Below are 25,077 nucleotides of genomic sequence, written 5' to 3' on the forward strand. Positions count from 1 at the left end.
TTACCAAGTGGGTCATGAGGGCTAGTGCCAGCTCAGCGGAGGCTGCGAGTGTGTGTCTGTGAGCAGAGAGCACCATGAAAGGGACTGTCCCAGCTACAGCTATGGCAGACTTAAATCTGCTTAAAGCAATCACAAAACCACAGTGTCACCTGAAGGGAGCCGTGTAAAATTCCCATGGAAACTTCCCTTAATTTTATTTTCCAGCACAAGAACTGAGGGCATCAGATGAAGTCAGTAGAAGCCAGGTCTGAAACAAGAGGAGGGGGTTTAGGTGAGCTGTGTAACGCCTTGCCACAGGATGCTGCAGAGGGTGAAAGCCTGTAAACGTTCAAGGGGTAACTGGAAAACTTTACGGAACAGAAATCCATTCAGGGTTACAAATACTTAGAAACTCCATCCAGATCTGGAAGCTCATGAGCTGCAGCCAGCTGGAAGCTGGGAGAGTGTTAGAAAGCAGTGTAATTCATGCTTGTGTGTTCTTACTTTCTGTAGGCATCCACTTACAGCCACAGTCAGATGCAGGATAGTGGGCTCGATGGACCTTTGGTGAGGCCCAGGACAGCTGCTCTCATGGTCTATTTTGAACTCGCCCCTGATGTGAGCTGTCCCCTCTTTCCTGGTAGCTTATTATTAGATCTGGGTCACATGAGGCATTTGGGACTGTGTCTCGGTTGCGTTGAGCAACATTTCTTTCACGGGGAAAGCTCTGTGCTGGCAGGCACAGCTATATAGCTTACGTGGGGAGGGGAGTACCGTTTTTTTGCATAAGATTCACTTAATGCAGACTTCTCATTTTTGTGGCAGTTCCCCGCTCCATCAGGGATGTAGCGCTGAGCTAATCCAGGGAGGCGTCAAGACGCGTGCCGTATTTAGAGACAGCCACCTGCTTGGGAACATCAAGCGGCAGCAAGGAAAATGCTTCAGCAAAAAAACCCCACACCTCCCCTGTGGATTCTGCAGCGGCAGCATCCAGCCGGCTCTCCCCTGCCTAAATCCACGTCTGGCCACCAAAGGGGTCAGCGCCTGAAGACGGTCAGACCCCGACAGCCCAGGAATGCCCCGAGCCTGGCACTCCCTCTGCCCAGGAGCTGCCAGAGAGCCTGGACAGCTGCAAGGTGGAATTAAATCACGTGGGTGAAGACTGGCCTAATCTCTACATAGGCAATATGTAAGTGTTATTTGAGGCTGAGCTGTTCTGAAGGGCTGGGGAATACAGTACTTGTTAACATATGCTGTCCAACTACTTTATTTAGTTAGCGTTGTTAAATTTCGTTGCCTTAAAATAGACTTAAGATTAGCACAGAAGAAAGCAAAAGGACTGTCCATTAAAGAAAGAACCTACAGAACAGAGTAAAATTAATTAGAGAATAAGACTCTCTCTATTGCTTTGCATTATCTTATAATTATTCAACATATAGATTTTATAAATGTTGCAACATTTACCATAAAAAGCACAAGACAGACTCATGATCCTGAGTAGCCTTAAAATTGAACTACGATTGGTTTTTACATTTTTCAGTTTAATTTTAACTATAATGGAAATGTTCACATGAAAAAAAAAGTATTCTAATTTTTGCTGTTTGTACGACAACTTGATTTGCAGTTGAAATTTCTGACCAAAAAAAAATTTGGATATTCTGAATGACAGCAGACTTCACTGTTTGTCTCTCAAACTTGCGCGGATGGTTGTTTCACTCTGGAGCGTGGAGAAAGCACGCAGTCATCTGCGCTCAACATGCCTAGAGCCCAATGTTATGCCAAAGCAAGTTCTTTCCACCACCAGCAGGTTGCAAACTTGTTGAAATATCTGGAAAGTACAATTACAGTAGTTCCTAAATGAGAGAAGCGGGAGGAACTAACGGTCCTTTGGCTAATCGCCCATTGATTACAGCGAAAAGCGGACATTCTTTTAGCTACGAAAAAGGAAAGCCTAAAAATGAGGTAGATGACGCCGGGGAAGCAAAACCAGATTTTGTAAGCCCGGATTACAAATTGCAGCCTGCTTCCTAGTCTCACCGCATTTCTAATCGATGGGGAGCGTGACACCCTGCAGACGAGGCGGGTGCACAGCGGGTGGCTGCCCGCTGGTAGGCACCGGTAGGCAGCCAGAAAGACGGTTGTGCTGGCCTGGCCCTGGGTGGGGAAAAGACAGAAGCCAGCGCAACATGCAATGCTTCGCTGAACTGCTTTGGCGACAGGAGTAGGAAACCAGCCTTTGCCTTTCCAGTTAAACCTCGTAACTATACTTGGAAATTAACTTTTTTACTTTATTAGAACCATTTGGAGAAATAAGGACTTGCAGAACTGAGCCCAACAGGTAGTAAAAGCAAAGATTTGAAACTCTATAAATACCACTGAAATTGTATTGTCTTAACACCATCGTTTCCTTTTAGACATTCTTCTAAGTGCAGTTTTAAGACCTCCTTTTAAAACCTGTGGGTATATGTGCTCCAAATTATTCTTGCATGTTTATTTTCAATTGCGTTCTGTCTCTTGAAAAAAAAAAATGGTGGGGAAAAAACATGTATAGATAACAACAGTGTGTACATGTAGCAAGGAAAAGATGAATTTGGAGAACATTCAGCTAACAGGAATAAAAATGTAAACAGGTTTGTTTGCTAATGCAACAGCTGATCGCTAATACTGAGGTTAAATACAGAGTTACAGATTGCAATCAGTGAAACTGGAAGTTTATCAAGTGCTATGGATGGAATTCTCTTTATTCTGCCAACGTCAATAAGACAAATATGAACAACACCTGAGAATGAGGTTTCTTGGGTTCTTTCTGAGGTGGCAATGGGGAATATAGAGAGGATTTGCATTTAGGGCCCAACCCAATACTCAGCGAAGTCAATAAACAGAGGATGTTTCTGTTACTGAGCAAACCTGTGCCAGTATCGGGATTTGTGCCATAGCTAAAAAAACCCAAAGCAGTATCATAAATTGTCACTGCTTGTTTCTGTGGAACCAGTTATGCGCAGTTTCTGAGGAGCTACTTGGAAATTAAAGATCAATCTAGAATTAATGCTGTATTTTATAAGAAATATTTCTCCTTGTGACTTTGCCAGAAATTTGATGATCAGCCTCTTTAAACAAGTGAAATATCTCTAGTAAAATAAAGTAGGGATGGCTGACTTTACAGGATGTCTTTCATCCTGGAGGACTTTGAAGTGGTCAACAAACTGATTATTAAACATTTGTCTGGCTATCAGCCATTGCTGATACGCAAGGCCAAGGCCAAGACCCTTTGGGTTGAAAGGCAAAATATTGTTAAAAGTGCTACGTAATAAGCAGCTGAGGGCACAAGATGTAAAATACCTTGCAGAAATCAAACTTCATGCTGAATTTTAAGCAGGCAGGCTTATCAGCTGGAGTTTAGCCAGATTAGCAAGGCTAATACCATTCCCGCAAAGAAACATCGTAGAATTACAGGCTGAGGCAAAATGGTTACAGGCTATGCTAAAACCTGAGCGTGTTCTTTCAACATACATATTTCAAGTCCAATTACAGGAGGACCTGAGCTACCTCATGAAGTGAATTTTTGTAAGGTGTTTGGGCCAGTAATTCCCAATGCCTTTGTAGTCAAATGGAGCCTGTAACACTTGCTAAATTTACAGGAGGTTATAGGCAGGAAACTGTCTTTGCAGAAGTGAAATAACTTGGAATTCTGCATTTTCCACATAAATTTTGAGTGTATTCAGAAATCACAGCCTTTTACCTGTCTTTTACTACATTACTCTTTCTTACACAACATGTCTCAAAGCGCGGTGGGCACTGGGCTCTACAGACTGGAACATATTACAAGGCAACAAGATACCTTGAGTTGCTTTTTGTTGTGAGCTTTCGTACGTGATTCTCCACAGCTCCATAGCCCATAACAAGGAAGACCTGAGGAGGCTTGGTGTCACCCATGCACTGAATGCAGCACATTTTGCATAGGGAAGCAAAGGAGACCAAACTGTCCGTGGCCAGGAAATGCATTATTATGGAATACCTGCAGAGGACTTGGTTGACTTTCACCTCGGTGCACGTTTCTGTACCGCCTCTGAGTACATTCACAAGGCCAAATGGTGAGTCCCTCTCCTGGTGGTAAGCCGCTGCTCTTACACAGCACTTTCACTAAGCGATCACAAATTACTTTAGCAGCATTAACTAAACCTCACTCAACCACTTGGGTAAGCCTAATTATCCACTTACAGACATTGTCTCTATTGGCAGGTGGGAGGACAGCAGGATCCTGAAAGATTAGGAGTAACCAACAAAACTATGTCCACATCAGTGGCAAGGATCACACGTGGTCTACTGGTAATCATCAGAGTGTATCTTCTGTAGCAGGAGAGAAACAAAAAAAAGCAATTATAGAAGGGAATGATCTGTATTTTAGTGAGTGGGGAGAAAGTTCTGAGTTCTCAGTCGGGAACCACTGATTTTTTTAAGTTTTTCTGTATTGATTCATCAGAATACACAACACAAAAATTGTTCCTTTCTGGTTTGAGAAACAGCCAAAAACTGCAAAGAGCTATCGTAGAGACATGCCAGTTGGCCATTTACAAAGCCTAATGCCATGTGTTTTCCTGTCTTTCTGGACTCGGATGTCTAGTAACAAAAAGTGGTTCTTGATTTATGAAAGGGATGAATGTAATACCCTGGAGGCTACTTTATCTCAGCTGCTGTAAATTGGATCTCTCAGAGATGAGATGAGATACGAGTGAGGCAGAAGTATGAACTTAGGCAATCTGTGACCATGGCACTATTCCGTGCAGCCTGGAACAGCACTACATGTATTCATTTTTATTTTGAAGGGAAAATCTTGCTTCACTGTATTCTTAGAAAAAGCAGATCTGCTTCCCTTGTGCTGGCTTACCGCATGATCTTCCGTCACTTTCCTCTAGGCAATGCTATCCAAAGAGTTATCCAGTAGCGAGCAATTTCATCAAGCTGCAGGATTTAGATATTGAACTGAGATACAGTATACACCTATGTAAACTCTTATGAAATTAAAAAAGTGACAGGGAGAAACGTCAGACAGACAATCTGAATATGAGATAAAGATGAAAGGAACATGACCTAAAGCTTTGGCATCAAACCTATCTTTCCTCTCTGTTTAGGGGGTAGAGGGTTTCTGAATTTTGTATACTCCAGTCACTCCTCAGTCATTTGGTTAAATGGAGGCAACAAATGTGCTAGATGCTCCTCTAGGACATGTTCCCAGTTTGTTGTCCATTCTGCTCATTAAAACTCATAAAACTCAACTCCAAGAGAAAATAGGCCCCTGTTTAAAGTTAAAGCTCTGAAGGACATCCCTGGACGTAAAAAGATGCTAACCTGTTCTGCTGCATCGGGATCAGCAAATGAAAAGGGGGAAAAATGTAGTCCAACACGTACAAGAAGTCCCCCAGATGGGGGACAGAATTTTCCCACCCTGGTGACAATAGATGCTCAATGGCCGGGGACTTTCTAGACGTACCTTCGTCCCACCGTGCCCTCTGCCCAGCTCTATCTGAGCTTTATGGACCTGAGATTTACAGCAAATGTAATAAATTTTCAGCCATAAATTAGCCTTCTTTTCCTGCTCAGAATTCCCCATTCCCACAAAAATTCTCTTTACACAAACCGTGCTGTGTCTCCAGCACTAGTGAACACAGAAAGAGCCAAGTTCTTTAATTTTACACAAATATTTCATAAAGGAACTGGTCTTTCAACCCTACTCTGCTTGCTCAGAAGACAGGTTTCTCCCAGTACCCTGTCTTCTGTCAATGTCTCGCAAAGGCAAGGGGACTGCAAAGATAAAATACTAACCTGACTTTTGAAATGACTACCCAAATTGACAAGCTAAGCTAGACTGCCCTTGGGTAGTTCTCATCTTAGAGCAGTCCTGGAAAACAAATCGTAGTTTTAGACTTAAGTCCTAGACATGCAGAAGTAAAATGCCTGGGGAAGGATGCTGGTGGCAATTCCAGCATCTCAGCAGAACTACGTAGCATTTGCCCAGAGTTCACTTGCTGCACCCGTGCGTTTCTGTGCAAGATAACACAGCTCAACGTCAGAACACCAACGCTGGGGACAAATTAATCCTTGGGGAAACTCCCACCAAGAACCAGCGGCGCAACCCAGGGCTGAATTCGCCCTCCTATTTCCGAACAGAGAAGTCTGCCAAGGACGGTATGGCCTAAGAGGCATAGAGAGCTGGCAGGCTCTCAAGTGTCAAAATAGAACCAGCATCGCCATCCACGTACATCCCGTGCTTCGCAGGCGAGACACAGACAAGAAAAACAATCAAGTTGTCCGGTGGAAAAAGCGGCTTCCCGGGATTGCTCTAGCCACGGTGTAATTGTGATCAATCCACATTGGCAAGTATCAGCTTTCCACGTGTGTTTCGCCTAACGCAGGCTGCCTGCGGAGAGCAGCTCGGGCAGGCTGATGCATGCTTATTATCGCCGGCGTAAATATCTCTGCCTTGTGTTATTGTGGCACAAAGCAGCTGGACCATTTGAAAATCATTTAAAAAGCACTATAAAATTAGGGCTCCAGTGCTCTTATTTTATGACTTTCATGAGCAGCCATTGCCTAGAGAGAAATTATCCTCTTTATTTTCAAGGCTAAAGGTTCTTTTAACATTCATCAAAATCAAAGTGCACCCTTGATAACACATCGAGCTGTTACTTATCTAGTACAGACTCTTTACCTTCTGCATAATATCACATTTGAGATCTCAGTTCTTCATATACAACTCATTTCATTGTGTCTGCTGTTGTTTTCACCAAGTGAATTTGCATAGTTTCAGGAGAGGCTGGCTGATGCCCTGAAACATATTCTTTCCATAATTCCTAATTTTTTTTTAATTTCTAGAACAATAGCCTGGAGCGTTTTTGTTACTGGTCCTTCTATAAAAATGGTCAATTACCTCTTCTGGCAATAGATTTGCACAGACCAATTAAGCACTGTAAGCAAAAGATTTTCAAGGGCATAAATAGTACTTAAGTGCATAACCTGATAGACTCCCCTTTCTGCCTTTAAAAATCTCTCCCCCATATATAAAAAAAAGGAAGTCTGATAATTTTCTTTTTTTCTGTTCTTGTTTTCACAGACAGCTTCTTTACTAAACTCAGGAAAACGGTGAGTGAACAAAAGCAGCATGACAAAAATGCAAACAGTACAAAGGGAAAGCCATTCTTTTCAGAAATAAAAAAGAAGGGCAGCTGTATCGACCATACTTAAAGCTCAGATCTGAAGGGCTTAGGAAGGGACACGGCATGAAAACCTCAGCCACAGAGGTTGCGAGTGGGGAATGGTGGGGTCCTGCACATCCTCTGTCCTGCAGCTCAGGAAAGCCACTGTTTTCCTCTGTGGTGTTTAACCTGCCTTAGGTTTCTGTAAGAGACTGGTCGCCGCCTTATCCAGACATCAAATGCAGACTGAAGATAAACACTTAGAAAGTCATAACCTTCGCTCTGTTCTCATGATTCCCTCTTTGGCCGGGATTTTGTCTTTATTTCCTCTGGGGGCAGCAGGCTGCATTCCTGTGCCAAAAGGTGGCACGCTTTCAGATCTCTGCAAGGGGGGGCCGGCTGGTGCTAATAGATCCGGCTGTGAAAGCATGTGTAGCCACGTAGAGGAGCTGTGAAGTCCAGATGCAGCATCCTGCATGGAGGAGATGTAACTGGCCAGAAGGCAGGCTGCGCGTGTGTCAAGAGAGCCTCGCCACCGTGCCAGCACCTCTGCTAGCAGAGGGAGTCTGAATTTTTAACCAATTTAAATTTTTTTAGCCTGTCGTCACCCTTTTGTGATTCATCAACAGGATGCTTAAGCTAACAGGGGGACGAGCTGGAGTTATTTGGTGATCACAATTGTTTATGACCCTAGGAAGGCAGAAAATGGGACAGGCGTGATCAGCAGACCCTAGCACAGTCTGCTATCACCATGGGTGAAGAAAGTGGGACAGGCATTTAGTAAGTCAGGATAAGAAAGCACCTCAGCTCTGTGGCACCTTTTTCTGTTCCAATAGTCAGCAAGCCAGTAAGCACCTTCCTGCATCTGACGGTCCCAGAAAGAGAGAAAAGGGCCCAACTGAGCTGACCTAGCTCTGGGCTCCTGCATTTCAGACCAGATTTGATCTTTTGGGTTAGGACTGATCCACCCAGTCTCAGCCCTTACTTGTGGCAATGGTCAAGAGTAAGCGGCAGGAGAAGAGCGGAGTTCAGTGTAGCCCTCTCAAGACCTGATCCAGCACCACAACTGCGATTGTCTCAGCTGTGCAGGAGCTTCCTCCCTTCTGAGCTCAGCTGCACATACGCTTTTCCCCTCTCAGGTATATACACCTCACTCAATAGAACAGAAACAGAAAGCTCTGCAAAATCCTTTCCACCCAGAGCTTTCAAATTCCAGGACAGCCCTGATTTGCCTTTGTTTTGGGGATAAAGTACCTGTGCTGAACTGTTTCTCACTATTGTCTTCACTAAAAAAGATGGCAAATTAACGTTTTGAAGCTAGTGCTTCAGTGCTGAAAGGAGAGGATTTTCCTTTCAAGCATGGAAGGAGGACAGATGCCTATAGAGTGTTGTTTCCCCCATACACACATACCTACTAAAACCTCAACGTGTAAAGAGTATGTGCTTGCTCACCTCGTGTCCAGAGCAGCATTAAGCATACCCTGGAGGTGCTTTGACCTAGATGATCAGTTGTTGGAAGCCTGGCGAAAGGACCCAGGTTGTAGGACGTCCTGGACGTGGCGGATTCAAAGTCATTTTGCACTCTGTTAAACCTATTCATTTTCAGGAAGGCTTAATCTACTTCTGAATAGCAGGTGGGACCGCGTAACACAGAGGTGGGCAGCCAAAGGGCAAAAGAAAGCTCATGGATGCTGGCAGTGCTCTTGTGGCGTTGCCAGCAGCCGCAGAGCTTCCATCATTCTCTTTCCTTAGAAGATGAAGCTGATTTCCTGCTGCTAACCGCAGAACCAAGCTGGGAACAAAGTCATTTTACCAAAAGGAGCAATATAAGGAACAATACCTTAAAAAGCCAAGTAGGATCAGAACCCTGACGGGGAAGGTGTGAGGGCACTGGGGTATGTGTGAACATCATCTCATGGAGCAAGGGTGTTCCTGCCCAGGTGATGGGCGTCCATATCATCAGTTGTTCTTCCTCATCGTCACAACAGTTGAAAGTTGCTGTAAACGTTTTTCTTTTGCTTCTTCACTCCTGATCCCTTGTCATCCTCCTCCTTGCCGCCACTGTGAAATGAATCTTGGGTCATAGTGACAAATGTATTCCCAGCCTGGGAAGCAGATGCGGGATGTTTAGTGCCCGTGTTTTATTCAGTATTTAGTAATGGATATCGCGGACACCTCATTCATAAGACAGGTGGAAAAGGTGCCAAAGCAGGTTAGATCTGAAGGTCTGGCTAGTCAATCATTCTCCATCAGCCCAGAGCAGAGTCTAGGGGAAGACAGCGTAAGAAACAGGACAACTTTAGAGTGATTCTCCCCCTGCGTATCTTCCAGCTTTTAGCCTTCAATAGATTAGCTACTTCCTAAACCTCATGATGCTTTTAATTACTGCAGACTGCGCAGGAGGTCTGGTCCTAGTAAAAAACTCCCTATTTGCCTGCCCCCCCCCGAGCACCTTGCCTCCATCAGCTCCAGGGAGGTTAGCTCAGGCTGTGGGGGACAAAAAGAAAAGGAAGGGTGAAGGATAGGTGAGAAAGCCGGCGCTGGAGGGGGGCTCTGGGGTGGGCCCGCTGCCGCGGGGCTTCCAGCACGGCTTCCGTGGCCCTGAGGCTTTGTCCCCTCGCCGGGCGAACCGCAAAGGCTGCCGATAGACCTCCTCGATGCCTCGTTCTGCCGTGGGCTAGAGGCAAGTCGGCAGCAGGCTCCGCCTCACGTTACCCACCGGCAGCGGGAGCCGGCGCGGTCTGGCGGGGACACCCGGCGGGGAGCGGCGGCGGGACCGGGGCCGGGACCCCCAGGGCCGGGACCCCCAGGGCCAGGACCGGGACTCCACCGCCGGGACCGGGACTCCCAGGGCCGAGACCCCCAGGGCCGAGACCGGGGCCAGGATCCCACCGCCGGGACCGGGACCCCCAGGGTCGGGACCCCCAGGGCCGGGGCCGGGACCGGGGCCAGGACCCCACCGCCGGGACCGGGACCCCCAGGGCCGAGACCCCCAGGGCCGGGACCGGGACCCCACCGCCGGGACCGGGACTCCCAGGATCGAGACCCCCAGGGCCGGGACCGGGACGCCAGCGCCGGGACCGGGACCCCCAGGGCTGGGACCGGGACCCCCAGGGCCGAGACCCCCGGGGCCGGGACCGGGACCCCCAGGGCAGGGACCAGGGCCGGGACCCCTGGGGCCGGCGCAGTGCTGCCGTTCGGAAATAACTCCTACCGGCTAATAAGCCCCTGATAATTTTCACTGATGCCCAATAACCTTTGCAAGTTTTCTTCGGTTTTCTTTTATTTTTTAGAAGGGTACAAGGGAAGCGTCGCTCTGGCTGGGGAGGAGGAATAAAGCCTTCAGTTAACTCAAAGCCGCCGACCTCTCTGATTTTTGTAGGTAATTTGATGTATACACTCAGGTCAATGCCAGTTTAACTCGTACAGTACATTTCACATTTTTCATCCATCCAACCAGTGCAGTTTCTTCTGTATCAGTAACAGCTCCCTTTAAAAGCCAGTCATGAGTATACCGTCTGTATTTTTAAATCACTCAAGATTGCTTTCTTCTGCCATCTTCTGGCAATATGAAAAATCACAGCGTTTCAGTAACAGCAGTGCTGCTGTGCTGCTCTAAGGCAAGGGCTGTCAGTAAAGGCAGGGTATAATTAGATCAGTTGGCATAATTGGTAAAAAAATATAGCCCTTCTTGCTTATTTGAAAGCTTGCCTAATTCTTCCAGCTCTACCAGTTGATCTAGTAGCAGTGGCTCCGGGGTTATCCCAGGGCAAAATCTGTGTTTTGTAGACCTTGTGTTTCCTGAATGTCTGTAACAGCAAAGGAGAGTTGCATAACGTGTGAGACTTTATCGTTTTATAACAGGACTTCAGTGAGCGTACCCTAAATATTTTGAAGAGAGTCCTTTTTGCCAGTTTTGCTCTCGGCTCTTCGTAGCTCCTTGACAAAAGACATCTTTGTTTCCTCTGAAATCACAGGAAGACCTTGTCCGATAGGCACGTAAAGATTTTCCTTCTACTGCAACAACTATTTCTTTCTGATCCGTCCATGTAAACACCACAAATCACGCCAAAGCACCTTGCGTTATTTGCTTAATTGTAAAACAAAACATTTTCAGTATTTTGTTAAAAATGTATGTAAGATTTAGATAAGATTAAATTATGGTTTCTCGGGGTTTTTTTCCTCTTTTTTTCCCCTTTTCCTGCAATCCCCACTCTCCCGTCACAATAGCGTTTCCCATATAGTTTTGCTAAAAATATGAAAGTAGTGTATGACAATTAAAAAAGGAAAAAATCCAAAAGGAGAAAATGCCAATATTTTTCTTTAAAATAAACTCAAAATTCAAAGCCGGTGAGAAAAACTACTCGCAAAATTCCAGCCTGCAAAGATAACATAAATAAAAGCTGTTCAAAGCTTTGTTCATTTTCACTAGCACCAGCAAAAATGACTGCTTGGGATGCCAGGCATTGGAGAGAAAGGATGTTAATGCTATTTATAGCTCACGGATGGCTCCCATTACCATTGTACCTGAGAAGCTCGCAGTCCTTAATGTATTCCTGCTCACAGCAACTTTCTCAAGCAGAGGACAGCCTTCCCAGGGCTGTGCTGGAGGCACTGGGGTTTGCTTTGGGAAAATGGACTGTTATATTTGCAGCCTGTTCCCAAGCTGTCTATTATAAACCGCCTCCAGCAGGCAGAACCTCCAGCAAGGCTGCACCCCTCCCTGATACCTGTGCTTGACTCACCCTCTTGGGAGCCATGAGGCTGCTGCTTTGCTGGAGGTTCTTCCTCCCTCCATCACCCTACCGGCTTCGGCATCGATCTACAGTCCACACCAAGCCTCAGGAAGAATCAGCATCAGAAAAACAACAGCATAAAACCTGACAAGATAAAGGTGAAAAAAACCCTTCAAAAACTTGCAGGCACATAACAACCCTTGCTCCTGCCCTGCCTGACCAGCCGCACGACTCAGGTGGCATCAACATGATATCTGGGGAGTAGGGCAGCACCGCGCTGCCGGCTCCTCGCAGAGACAGCGCAGCGGCAGGGCCTGCCAGGGAAACTCCTTCCCACAAGCCAGCAAATGGCAGGGCAAGCTCTCCCAGTGACCCTGGGACTGGACATCTCACGGAGCAGCAAGCGTGTCCCCCCTGCCCTTGGCTCCTCATCCGTCACAGCCCGGAGAGGTGGCTGCGCACGCCGCTTGACCCACACCCCCTGACTAGGCAGCTCCCTGGTTGCTCGCACTCTGCTTTACCTGGTACCCCAAATACCAGGGAGGAGCAAAAATAAACCCCCCAGCTTTATTTCTTCAAATTCAAGATAAGAAATTAATCAGACACACAATCTAAAGTTTGCAAGAGAAAGTAAACCCCAGTTCTAGGTGTTAGTACCTCCTCTTAGCTGTTCTCATACACCTCATCAGTGGTCAATTCCTTTGATACAAACTATCACCCTACTTAAAAGATGACAATTAAAAAAAGAAAATAATGATTTTAAAGTCAGCAATTAAAAAATCTAAAGAAAAAATATCCTGCTCTGCCCCAACAAAGCTGAGTGTCCCTTGAAAGCTCTGTGATGTGCCTGAAAAAATTTAAGTGCCAAAATAGATCTTCCACTGTAGAGTTTTGACGTCTTTTTGTTCTTGATTCTGCTGCAAAGAGTTTGTACAGCTTTGTCAACCTTAGAAAAAGGTGCCTTTCTCGTATGTACCCTTTCAAGCAAGGCAAGGCAAGGAGAGCACTTCACTGCTTATGTTAAAAGTGCAGGGAAAGACAGCTCAAAGATACCACTGCCAAACGACTGAGGAATATCAAAACCCCTTTACTTGTGCCTTCAAATATTCTGAAATCTTGCAAGCTTGACAGCATTGTCAATTTTGTATTGACAGCAGCAGTCAGAGAAAAATCATTTGAGAAGTAAATCAAAGAGAAGAAAAAAAAACCACTTTAATCCACAGTCACACAAATCCATACTGCCTGCAGAAGGGCAAGTGCTTTGGAGCCCCTTTTAATAGCAATATATTAACATCCTTGTTTGTCTTTCCCGAAGCTTGCAAGGCATTTTCCCCCCCCCTCTTTCAGAGTCTGGTCTCTTCGACACCATTTGTGTCAGAACTGCCCATAACTTACACCTATCGACAGCCTGTGACACCGATGAAATCTCGGCGCAGCGCTGGCTGTGGCAGCGCTCACCGGACTGTTACCAGTATCAAGGTCACTTTGTTTTTCTTCCTCTCGCTGGAGCTCCTCTGCCCTCAGGGCACGGGCTGCCCAAGGAAGGTTTCTGTCTAAGCTCCTCACAAGCCACAGCCTCTCTGCTCCATTACTGGCGTTATATAAGATTAGAGTGAAGTTTCTACTCTTAGAAGCAGCTAGCTGCACGGTGACTGCGTGCTCTCCCGATTATAGCATATAGCAGAGTTATGGCTGCTGGCAGCGGGACTTAAAACTACAGCTACTTTAATTCAGGGAGAAGCATGGGCGTAGTCGAGATGTGTCAAGAAAAACAGTAGTTTTGGGGTATTTTAATTCCTAGCAGTGGTACCCTGGACAGGAGTGCCCCAGAAGAGAATTAAAGGGGAAAGCGTCACCCTAGGCATGACAGATACCCACAGCCGAGTCGGAAATTATGGTAGGAGCCTGTGGAGGGCAGCGCTGTCTTGCTGGGGATGGTGCACTGAATAGCTCAGAGATGCCAGCTGCTAAGGTAATACTTCTTTTTTTTTTCCTCTCCTTTGAATCCGAAAGCTGCAGATGTAAATGCTGTCATCCTGCCACAGCCATGGCCTGTCACTGCAAGCAGGACTCCCCGTTTTTCCACCCGCCGCCCCCATTCTCCAAGCATCCTTTCCTGCAGCGTTAGTCCCGTGCGTGGGCAGGTGCCTCTTCCTCGGCTGCATGGCTCTGAAACAGGAGGCTTGGGGGAGGCAGGCTGGAGCTGGGGGGCTGGAGGCAGCATGGAGGTTCTCCCCCCTTGGAAAGATACGGTCTTGGGAAAATATGTGCAAATCGGTTACATCGCAAAAGAAAGGAAATGCTCTCCAGGAGCACTTCCATGAGCTAGCAATAACGTCCTCTCCCCAAAAACCAGCAGGGCACAGGTGAGTTTCCCCCACGAGCCTGAATCCTGCTGGCAGAGCCACGAGCCCGGCTCGGCAAGCTCCCCCCCTCTTGGGGGCTTGCCTTGTCCAAGGACGATGGTGGCCGTGTGACTTTAGATAGGGCTGCTGGAAGGAGCTGCACGAGAGTGAGCGGTGGGAGGCCTCGCTGCGGCTCCCCACCTCACTCAGGAGCCCATCTGAGCCGAGACACTTGGGCTTCATCGCCACCTGCGCTACTTCGCAGCTCTGCCCGTGCCTGGCCAGGCACCCCCTCGACTTCCCGCTTCACCTGGGACCTGCCTCACCACCGCCGGCTCTCCCGGCTATCCGAACCCCTGTCTGAGGCTGGTTACCCTCACCTGCCCTGCCCTCTGAACTGCTCCCACTCCTGAAACAGCCTCGCCTGTCCCTGCCCTCCCCAGGTGCTCGCAGCTCCCGTGGGGGTGGTGGGGGGGTAGCGGCAGGCTGTCTCTGCCCTGCAGCAGCCCCTCCAGCCCCACGGGCAGCCCTGCGCGGCGGCAGGGGGACTCACGGAGGAAGAAGCCTTTTGCTCTCCAGCCCAGCTCAGGCTCCTCGCAAGCAGAAGTTGGTACCTTCCAGCTCAGTTTGGAGGAGCCAGAGGGCCCCATCATAAATGCGCCAGGCCGGACGTGAACGGAGGTGTCAGGAAGGAGACCAAGCAGTGAAGAGGTGTGAAGACTCAGGTTTTCTCCCACCCAGTAAAACACGGCTGCCGGCGTAGGGCGAGGGGCATCTGTGAGCTGAGCCGAGGGGGTAGCCGTGGAGGAGGCTTGCAGGGCTGCTCCTGCTCCTTCCCGACGCTGCGGTTAAAGAGCGGGCTGTGTTTTCCAGAGCCCTCGATCTGGCATCTTTCCCGGGTAGTAAATTTTCTTAAAAACCGAACCAAACAGAGCTTTAATTGTACATTCTGCTTTTCTCTTCACTCCGGAATAATGGCAATGGCATTAATACAGTGCTGCATTGAACACGTACCCGCACTGAGGCCGAGGGACCGATTCTGCTTTCCATTATTCAGGGGCACTGCCTCTGGTGAGGCAGATCAGGGTTTAAACAGCGAGCAGGAGCAATGAACTTCTACTGTTCCCTGCTGTTTGAGTGTGGGCAAAATAAAAGGCCATAATATATGATGCAGTCAGCCAAGAAAGCAATATTGCTCTGCCATGTGCACGGTCTACACCAAGACGAGTCCAGGATCTCATTTCTAAATTCCCATAGGTGCCCCATTTAAACCATCAGCCATAACCTGCTTCTCATTTTCAATACCACTTGGTATTAGAGCTGCAGTGAACTGCTGGTGAGAGATTCTAATTCCTGCAAACAAGCCCCTGTAGGCTTGCAAGGAAAACAGAGAGTTCCCCTCTCGGTTGCCTGCTAGGTTCCCATCTGGCTGTTTTAACTTTGCTATTGCTTTTAAATGTGCCTGTTTCTGCACACGAGGCTTTCAGCTCTACCTCAAGAGACTCCTGGGTTCTCTTAGCATCAGATTCTGGCCAAAATGTAGAGACACAGATTGGGTCTTCTTAACAAAAAGGAAGATCAGATTTCACATTACAGTATCTGAAAGATTAATTCCACTTACATGATCATTTCCCTGTGAACCACACTTCTTTCCATCTGGATTTTTCCATCAGGAGGACAAAGAGCCATAGCGTTAAACACTACCTGAGAGAAAAGAGCAAGGAGTGTAAAAGATAAGTGCAGAGATGCTTGCTGAGAGAAAAGAGAAGAAAAAAACAGAGTAGAGAGCAATTTCAAATGCATCAAGAGGCTGCTTCTTTTTTTTTCCCCCGTGAATTATACTCTGATCTCATGCTTTGGTATTTTGAACTATTTAGTTTGTCAGGTTTTGATTCAGGGAATTTAGGATATTTGGCTGCAAGAGCTTTCTGTATCATGTTATTGTTATCTAGTGTTTGTGTTATTGTAGTGACCCCAGGTCCAGCCAAAATCAGTGCCCTGCTGTGCCCGAGGCTATCCATAATCTCATGTAAGACCTTGTTATTGAAAGACACCTGTCCCCATCTGGGCTACCATCATAACCACAAGCAGAGCTGGGCCAGCCAGGGAGGTGCCAGCGAAAGGGATAGAGGAAAGATGACTTGGGGCCCAACTAATGCCCTGCCACAGACTCCGCTTGGGACTTCAGACGGTCATTTAATCTCTCTACAGCTCAGCTCGGTCTTTAGGAGACAAGGTAACAACCATGGCAAAATGGCAAGAGGATTTCCCCCTGTTGCAGAGGTAAAAGTGAAGGCTAGGTGAGTAAGTGGCTGCTCAGTTAGTTTGTGTTCATTTTTAGTTAAACAAACCATGTTTTTCTCAACTAGGAACAAGCCACTTCATCTTGTTTTAATATTTTAAAAGATTTTATGCAATGCTAAAGTAAAATTCCAAACCAGAAGTAACTTTGAATAGAAAAATGGAAACGGTAATTTTTTTGGAAATAACAACATGAACTATTTCGAATCTACAATATTGGAGTGTGTGTTTTTTCCAGAACTTTGCTGAGTTTTCTTTGACTGGAATCCGCAAATGCAACACAAATCTGTTAAATGCTTTAGCCAATTCAAGTCAGTGGGGGTTGTGCATTTTTTTATTTTCTTTGCCAGAAAAATCTTCAGTAGAAAACGGCAATTGTTTCCAGCGTAGAAAAGTTTAAAAAAAAAAAAAAAAAAAAAAAAAAGGCCTTGCAGACCGTACTACTCAAGTGGCTGGATAATACCAGGGAGATACAAAGCTCAGCTAGGTTGTGGTAGACGAGGCCCTGGAATGACCGAGTCCCTTGGGAGCTGCACCCAGCTGCACGCAAACAGTGCGGGGAGTCACCCGCAGCCCCTCCTGGGCGCTCCCTGCAGCTGGGCGATGCCGGCCCCACAGCCACCCGCGGCCTCTGCCTCCGGGGTGGCTCTCGTGCCCTCCAGGGAAATCCAAGCCTCCGTGACAGCTGGAGAGGTGACTCAGGCTCCGCAGCTCAGACGTGGAGCCAAGCAGGCCCTGGCCATTTGGGGTGCGCCCCCGTGCTCTGGGTGTCTGGGAACTGATGCTTAGTGACAAAACAGTTTTAAAGCTTGTGCTACCTTGTATTCCCCCGGGGAAGCAAGGAGGTTAATACATCTGGATTGCCCTTAAAACCTCTATCCAGTCTCAAACGTCTCCTATAGGTAGAAGGCTTTTTCTGTTGCTGTTGTTTTGGTTTTAACCACAAAAAAAAAAAAAAAAGGAGAGAAAGAAAGATAGGAAAAAAGAATCTAATGAGATGGTCTTTAGATACTTCCAGGCTACAGTTTAAAAGAAAAGTAATCCTATCTAACTTGCATGGTCTAGATCTCTGCAGAAAACGTTAGTGGCCTTGTAAGACAATTTTTATTTTTTTTCCCCAGTTACAGGGGCTCCTGCCCTCCTGCAGTCACTGGCTGCTTCCAACTAGAGCAGCTTCTGGGAGCCACCCAGAGGGAGCAGCTTAGAGAAATGTAATCAGTGGCAGCGCTTTTGCTAGCTTTGCAGTATCTTAAAGTAGAAGGGGTGGGGGGGAAACCCTCAGCAAAGTCCCTGGCCTTCAATTAAAAAATTCTTATTACTTTCCTCATTAGTCCAATCATCTGGTATAGCTATTTCCAAGCTTACCCCAAAGGCCCTGCAGAGCAATTCAATTTCAAGGCCAGCGCAGCGCAGGACAGAGCGGTGTGCTTGGGAGGAGCTATGCTTCGTGTTGACACGAGGAGCTCATTTGTCTGGCATTAGTCATGAGAAGCAAACGATGTTGACGCACTTTTTGGAAGGAGGATTGCTGGATGAAAGGGAGCTCTGTTGCAAAGCACCTCCCTGGCTGCAAAGGCTGGAGTCGCCTGCTAAGTTTCACCAGCACCAAAACGACTCAGTTCTTGGAGAACCTCCTCAAAGTTAGGTCTTGAACAAGAGGCCTCGCAATGTAATTCTCTCTGCTAATCACCTCTTTCCCTCTCTCTGCTAATCATCTCCATTACTGTAACTAGCTGACAGGCTACAACAGAAGTTTAAAGCAGTGGGGGCTAGGAGAACTGAAAGTTTAGTATCCATCTGCTCACCTCCACAACTTCAGCCTTTAAACATCTGCAGTGATTGAGCCAGCCACGCTCCTTGAAAATGAGCCTGTGGCCGTATGAATCTCCTGATGTAGAAGCTGTATTATCTTTTTCTTGATTTCCTTTTACTGCTCCAGCTTAACGTTCTGTATCAGTGAAAGTACAAACAGGTCATCATGACAATGCTGGCAGTAGCTCCTGAGCACAGTGCATGACTTTCGCAAGGCAGTAAAACTTGTAGGGCAATGCACAATACCTTTTCCTGTGCTATTCTTCATGCTAATCTGTGCTGGGATTGCACAACATACTCCTTCACCAAAGCTCTTGGTGTTATGTTATCTGCCCTGAAAAATTCCTAGGCTTTTATCCCTATATTCCTCTCTGCTTCCCTGCAGTTGTTCTCCTTCACTGTTAAAAGTAAAACCAGTCAGCTTTTTTTCCATCTCTCCCATTATTTTTATTGTGCTTTTCATATTTTGCTTATTAGGTAGTTACCCTAGGGAGACTTCCTTTTTATTGGAACATGCAAAAAGCTGTAACTGCTCTTAACATTTGTGGGGAGGAGGAGGGAGAAGGGGGCAGGGGAAGCAAATTTAGGCCGAGGTCACAGAAATATATGTGGTGTGTTCAATGATACGCCTTGCATCATCTCTACTTCTTTTTCCGTAAGCAACATGATATTCTCCCTTGCTTTCTGCTTGTTCCCCAAATCAGCCTACACTGTTAAAAATAACGTACCTGGATGTTTGGACAAAGTTGTTGTGGTTGCTTTAGGAGCAACGTCCATCAGGCTGCTGCTGCTGTGGGGCAGGGGACAGGCTAGATGACTTCCAAAGGTCCCATCTGCATTTGTTTTCTGGAATCGCTGTGAAAATAAACCCAAACTCTAGATTTAGGCATTCAGGCATTAGAGTGAAAGCTGATGCCACATCAGAATAAACACCGGCCACCCCACTTTGGGAAGAGTTCTAGCGTGGCTCCCACGTTGATAATGGCTTTAATACCAACAAGCAACCAAACAAAGCTCATCAATGTTCTCTGGGGGCGAGAACAGCAATACAGGATAATGAGATCCTGGCAGGAGAAATGCTCCTAAAGTCTCAGAGAAGGGACTGCTTGGATATCTTCGAATTCTTGCTCTTGACTGAGCTCTGCTTCAGGCTGGACCGGCTGGCCTGAGCTTCCTGGCTCTAAACCAGCAGGCAACATTGCAAAAGGGATGCCCGTATTCCACCGCATGGTCTGTGAGGGAGCAAAACAGCGCTAGATGGGATTTTCAACAGGGCAACAAAGCCAGAACTTTCAGCTCTATAATTTCCCAAAATTCAGATGCTCTTTTTTCTCACATCCCAGGTAAGTACCCTACCCCTCAGACAAGAGAAACAGCCTCTCTCTGGAGGCAAATAGCTATCACATTATTTATACAAAGTGGAACAGCCCCCAGAGGAGAGGCTGAGACAGAGAGACGCAAGTATACCAGTATAGCTGAGTGTTCAGGGGTATTCACCTGAGAGAGAGAAAAAACTAGTTCAAATTCTCATTTCTATTTATATACAAACAGACATATGTATAGATAAGTATATATACATGTGAAAATCCCTTTATATGTATACATATATGTATAAGTAGGTGTATACATGTGTTTAAATACATCCCTATAAATGAAAGTTGTACACACATACATTTTATATATGTATACTATGTGAATACGTCTTACACATCCTAAGATTTTCACCTTGGCCCTGGATGCTTTGTAAGTGTAAGTCAGTCCAATGATTCATTCTTTCAAAAACTTCCAGTTCTAACTAACCAGAATCAAGTGTACACAAACACTTTGATAACTCTCCAACATAAAGTACTGGAGCTTTCCTGCATACACTCATCAGCGCTACAGTAACAGAAATCATACCTGCACCTACGAGGTTCAGCCACTGCTGCATTCGGGTGGCACAGGACGTTCTTTTTCAACAGCGTTACTTGACAAGAAATTAAACCGTACCGTCTTATGCTGCTGCTTTTTCAGGGGATGAATTACATGCCTGTAGAGTCCTACCACAAGTCAGTCCCACTCTATGGATGCTTTTAGCAACACCTGCGGGCCCTGCTGCACACACCAGTTATAATAATGTAATGCTATTTGAAGGGTAATGAACAGGACTACTTTCTGGGGAATATTATTTCTGTATGAAAATTTCCTCTTAACTCATTTCAGAAAAGCTGTCTCTGATATAGCCCGGGTGCGTGCAAGAGAGGAGCAAGATGCCTCACACCAGAGACTCTTCATCTCCGACTAGCAGCGCAGGGAGCAGAGCTTCCTATGAAACACCAGCGCTATCAGACCTCCAGCGGCTCTTTTGGTTCAGAGGAGGGTCTGATAATCATGTGGACCAAGTCTGGCCAAATATTTACCTGGGAGATGCGTAAGAACATACAGTCCTATCATTAAGCTGTTATCGGTCCCTGGGAGGAGGAGGAAGGGGTGTGGTACACTGGGGAGCAGCTTTTGCCTCTGCAGGAATGTTTTTGCGATACAGGCTTCCAAAACTGATAACATCCTTATGTCAACAAAAATACGACATACAAAATGGTGACTTAGTCATAGTGTGTCTGAGTTGGGTTTTCTGTGTTCTGTGAACCACAGCGGATTTGGCAGGGTAAGAATTATTTGTATTCCAGACAAAAGTCCTTAAAGAACCCATCCCAGTTTGGTGTCAACTCTGGGATGTGTTATCTGCCCTGGGAACTGTGCTCTAAGGCAGCAGACAAGAGCACAGTAGCCTTCACACTCAAATAGGAGTAGCAGGACCAAGAGCCAGATGGAGGAGAACCCAAATGAATTATACAACAGGGATTTTGCCAGTCCAAATCCAAACTTTCTTTCAAAGATGGTAAAACTGAAAATATCAAACAGGAATTTTCATGCAAATACCTTATTCTTGTGACCACTTCTATTTATTGCCATTTCCTTCTATTTGGATTGCTGCAGATTACATGGATCACCAGCTCATTTTTCCCAACTCCTCCTCCTCATGAATACATCAGTTAAGGATCACAGTTTTGTGGAATAACTTCAGTCCCAGTCTATGGTGGGAAGGGGGGAGAGCCTGGCTGGTGAGCATGATGCAGCCGCTTCATGTCCGAACCAGGAACGAGGTGCTGCTGCAACTGTGTGGGTTCTCACCCTTGCGACCCATGCACGCTATGAATGAGAGATTAGCTCTAGAATTTGCTAAACAACTATTTAAAGGAAAATCTTGACCACTTTATACAGTAAGCCACGTTCCCAGGGATTAACTGCTGGGAAGCATTTGCTTAACTAACAGTATCCCACTGGCAAGTCTGTGCTCTTGCTGCTCTCCGCAACACCATATCACATTTTTCATGTGCAAAGCACTATAGTGCTTCTCGAAATTTGCTACTCTGTAAGCAAGCTGCAGTTCCTGCATCCTTCCCTAGCGGGAGCAGGCACTAACTTTAAACCATGCTATTTTAGCAGAGTGTTAGGAGTGTTGCCAATGAGCCCTTCATGTCTTTCAACAGGTGGGCTGCTAGGAGCAAAACTACTCTTCAAAGCCTCAACATTACTCATATCCTTAATGCAGCAGATGGGCCATATAGCATCAACACAGGAGCCAAATATTACAAAGATCTGCAAATAGAGTACTACGGAGTAGAAGCATTTGATGATCCTTCCTTTGATTTAAGTATCTTCTTCTACGATGCTGCCAATTTCATAGGCAAAGCCTTAAACACTTCAGGAGGTAAGAGGGAGGCAGAGAAGCTTTCGGAGGAAGTTTCAGCACGAGCCAAATGGCTTCTCCTTGCAGTAACAGGCAGCCAGCAAAGCTCAGATTCGGCACACGGTTTGAGAAGGCACACGCAGAACCGCCACGCGTAGGATGGGAGAAGGGCGCCTACGCCATGCACTGCAGGGAAGGTGGCCGTGGCCAGGTCCCTGGGAGCTGGGGAAGGCTGGCTGCCCCAAGCCCAGCACGGTGGGAGGACGGGCCAACTCTAGGAGCAGAGCGAGAGGGAAGGGCAGAGGTTATGGTACTGCGGGTGCTCCCCCGCGGGTCCATCCTGCAGGAACTGGCAGGATCCGCGTGCCTCCACACGCACCTCGCAGCCCTGGCACACCGGCACGGGCTCCAGCCCGGTGATCCTGCCCCCCCCTGTACCGCAGCCCTGCTCCCGCTCCCGATGCACTCAGCTGGGAGCAGCGGCACTTCAGCGCTGGCTTAAATGCTTCACATGCTTAAGTGCTTCGCAGAATTGGAGCTTTGTTCAGACTGTCTATTAAGCTAGAGAAGCAGCAGAAGTTAATGAACTAAGTCAAAAACTACGAGCCTGACCCACAGCCTGCTGAATTTTTGTCAACAGAGTTTGGATTATGGCCTAGTTATCATAATTTCCATTTGTTCCAGAGTTTGCTCTGACTCTGGCTGCAAGATCTGCTGCTTTCACTGGAGTGCTTTATTAAACCCTCAGTTATAGCTCACACTGGGCTGCTGAGATACAGTAAATTATGAGTGCATTTTTACAGGCAGACTGTCCTACAGAGTTTATGGGACTTGTCAGTCATCACAGTCAGGGCTGGGCCAAAATTTTTTGCCAAAACTGGTTTCCCCCCCCCCGCGCAGAAAACTATACTAACAAGTTTAGTCACAGAAAGCTTCTCCTTCCACAGAAAATTTCAGCTACTTTAATCTGAGGCTTAAGCTAGACGCATGAGGTCAGCATGAAATACCACCTTGCCTGAGATGTATGACATGATCTTATGCTAACCGTCCCTGAAAACATGAGTATCTGCTAATTGTCACCGTTGTCTTCCCAACTTGTTTCTGGTAGTTTTTGTCCTCCCTGCATCCTTCTCACTTTAGAAATGCTAAAGCCCACTCACCTTGCTGTGCCTCTTTTTTTTCTGCAGGTAAGGTGTTTGTTCATTGTGCCATGGGGGTGAGCCGCTCTGCGTCTTTAGTGCTCGCCTTTTTAATGATCCATGAAAACATGACACTCGTGGATGCTCTGAAAACAGTGAGTGCTCACAGAGACATCTGCCCAAATTCAGGGTTCCTCAGCCAGCTCCGGGACTTGGACATTAAACTAAACGAAGAAAGGAAAGGAACCAGAGCATCTGCTACCAAAGAGCTGTAAGAGAGTATCGCTGAAAGAGAGAGGACAAAGTGTTATTTGTGGTTCCTGAATCTCTTTTAAATGAACTGCATTTGTAAACTAAGGACGCAAGTTTATGATACACCAGAATGCATGTTATTACTAAAAGTAGATTTTACTTGATCTTTCCATTTTGCAAAGCCCGCCTAGATTATACTTACGATTGGTTGCATGTTGTATCCTTCACTCTCCACCTTAAAACATTGCTCTCTGCTGGTTAAAAAAAAAAGAGAGATCAGGTTCCACTTCAGAAATAGCTGTGTTTCAGCAACTAGTGAAGCTCATATCACTTTATGAAGCGTTAGGCTATTTGAGGTGAAAGATGCCATATTATTTATGCTACAATAATGCTTAGAAGTTTTCTTATGAACCAGCCCCTCACCCCTTTGCTCCCCGTATCTAAAATGGTTTGTATTTTGAGACCTGAATCTGGCACTGGTTAGTTCTTCCTTTTACAATTGGTGGAGCCCCTGAGTTGGGGGTAAGAGGCTGTTTAAAGGCAGAGCAGCTGGGAAACAACACAAGCCACTCTAAGAAACTATTCCAGCTCTCTCTATAGTGTTTTCCCTTTGACTGTTCGTCAGATTAATTTTTTTTTTCTTCCATGAAAATACCTTTGTTCGAGAGGGCATTCAAATGTTGTTCATCTTCCCTAGTAAAATTCATCTAGGAGATGCTGTGGAAAATGCTTCCGAAGAGAAAGGTGGGTTCCCAGCTGAGGCTCCAAACAGCTGCGTGGGCAGTGGGAGCGGGCGCAGGAAAGCATTTGACAACAAAGTTCAACGTATCCCAAATTTGCCTGACAGTTCAACGTTATAAAACTTGGGATCTTCTTTCTCAGAAATAAAGGTCATTAACATCGCAACATCGTGTTCTATGGCATTTGCTTTTGTGAGGGGACTCAGGTGAAAACTGAAGGGACACACGAATGGCAAGGGAGGTGCTGACAGGCATCAGGCTTTCATCTTTGTGTCTCTGGGCCACCATAAGAGCACTCAATAGCTACTGTCATCTGATGGATCAGTGCTGCCTGGAAACTATGTGAAGCACATCTGGCTCTCGGTTCCCAGCAGACAAACATTCGCAGCACAAAGCCAGCTCGGGGATGGCAGTTGTTTGCATTCCTAGTACCAAACTCAGGAATGCAAAGGCATGAATACTCCCCACCATGTGCGCTGGCTGCTCAAGAACGGCACAGCAACAAGGAAAAACATTCCTTGCCATTCCCGGTGCTGTGTGCGAGGCAGATTTCTGCCTTCAGGACAGACAACTCCGCACCTTTTATAATGCTCTTTGGGGATACCTACATCTGCTATGTGGGCCAGGCTATAGGAGTGAGAGCACAAGGCAGAGCATTTGGCACTGAGGACCTGACCCTCACACCGAGGGCATCTCAGCGGGTTTTGCTTTGGGCTAAGCCTGTGGATTGGACATCCCCGAGCAGCAGGAGAGCAGTGCTGGAGCGCTTCTTTGCTTTACCTCCCTGCATAAGGAAACCTGCTCATGAGCTCCGGGGCTGCTCTGCAAGGTCAACAAAAACACAGCAAGTAGG

General features: G+C 46.6%; 1 protein-coding gene and 1 long non-coding RNA gene across 7 annotated transcripts; one reads left to right on the forward strand and one right to left on the reverse strand.

Moving 5' to 3' along the window:
- Positions 1-151: 151 nt before the first annotated feature.
- On the reverse strand, positions 152-23,738 carry LOC143160608 (uncharacterized). 4 transcript variants are annotated; one of them, XR_012995416.1, is made up of 7 exons: positions 23,687-23,738; positions 23,254-23,517; positions 19,092-19,218; positions 18,357-18,499; positions 15,872-15,954; positions 4,198-4,326; positions 152-247 (listed from the first exon to the last, which is right to left on the reverse strand). It is a non-coding gene; the product is annotated as an uncharacterized LOC143160608 (long non-coding RNA). The 4 variants fall into 4 exon arrangements; XR_012995415.1 differs by lacking the exons at positions 152-247; positions 4,198-4,326 and adding an exon at positions 10,428-10,978; XR_012995417.1 differs by lacking the exons at positions 152-247; positions 4,198-4,326 and adding an exon at positions 10,428-11,259.
- On the forward strand, positions 731-24,390 carry LOC143160607 (dual specificity protein phosphatase 13B-like). 3 transcript variants are annotated; one of them, XM_076338459.1, is made up of 6 exons: positions 732-1,168; positions 3,864-4,070; positions 7,088-7,116; positions 20,566-20,773; positions 21,894-22,114; positions 23,281-24,390. In XM_076338459.1, the coding sequence occupies exons 4-6, from the start codon at positions 20,613-20,615 to the stop codon at positions 23,505-23,507; spliced, it is 609 nt and encodes a 202-aa protein (XP_076194574.1). In that variant the 5' UTR covers positions 732-1,168; positions 3,864-4,070; positions 7,088-7,116; positions 20,566-20,612; the 3' UTR covers positions 23,508-24,390. The 3 variants fall into 3 exon arrangements, with proteins under 3 accessions (XP_076194576.1, XP_076194574.1, XP_076194575.1); XM_076338461.1 differs by lacking the exons at positions 3,864-4,070; positions 7,088-7,116 and having other exon boundaries at positions 731-1,168; XM_076338460.1 differs by lacking the exons at positions 732-1,168; positions 3,864-4,070; positions 7,088-7,116 and adding an exon at positions 13,370-13,877.
- The last annotated feature ends 687 nt before the right edge of the window (positions 24,391-25,077 follow it).

Source organism: Aptenodytes patagonicus, chromosome 5 (assembly GCF_965638725.1).
Source record: "Aptenodytes patagonicus chromosome 5, bAptPat1.pri.cur, whole genome shotgun sequence".
NCBI lineage: Eukaryota > Metazoa > Chordata > Aves > Sphenisciformes > Spheniscidae > Aptenodytes > Aptenodytes patagonicus.

Bases quoted from the DNA above. Each gene is read 5' to 3' on its own strand.
- LOC143160607 (XM_076338461.1), top strand. From the start codon at position 20,613: ATGCCTCACACCAGAGACTCTTCATCTCCGACTAGCAGCGCAGGGAGC. The intron at 20,774-21,893 runs GTAAGAACATAC...GTCTTTCAACAG, and splicing joins AATATTTACCTGGGAGATGC to GTGGGCTGCTAGGAGCAAAA. The intron at 22,115-23,280 runs GTAAGAGGGAGG...TTTTTTCTGCAG, and splicing joins AGCCTTAAACACTTCAGGAG to GTAAGGTGTTTGTTCATTGT.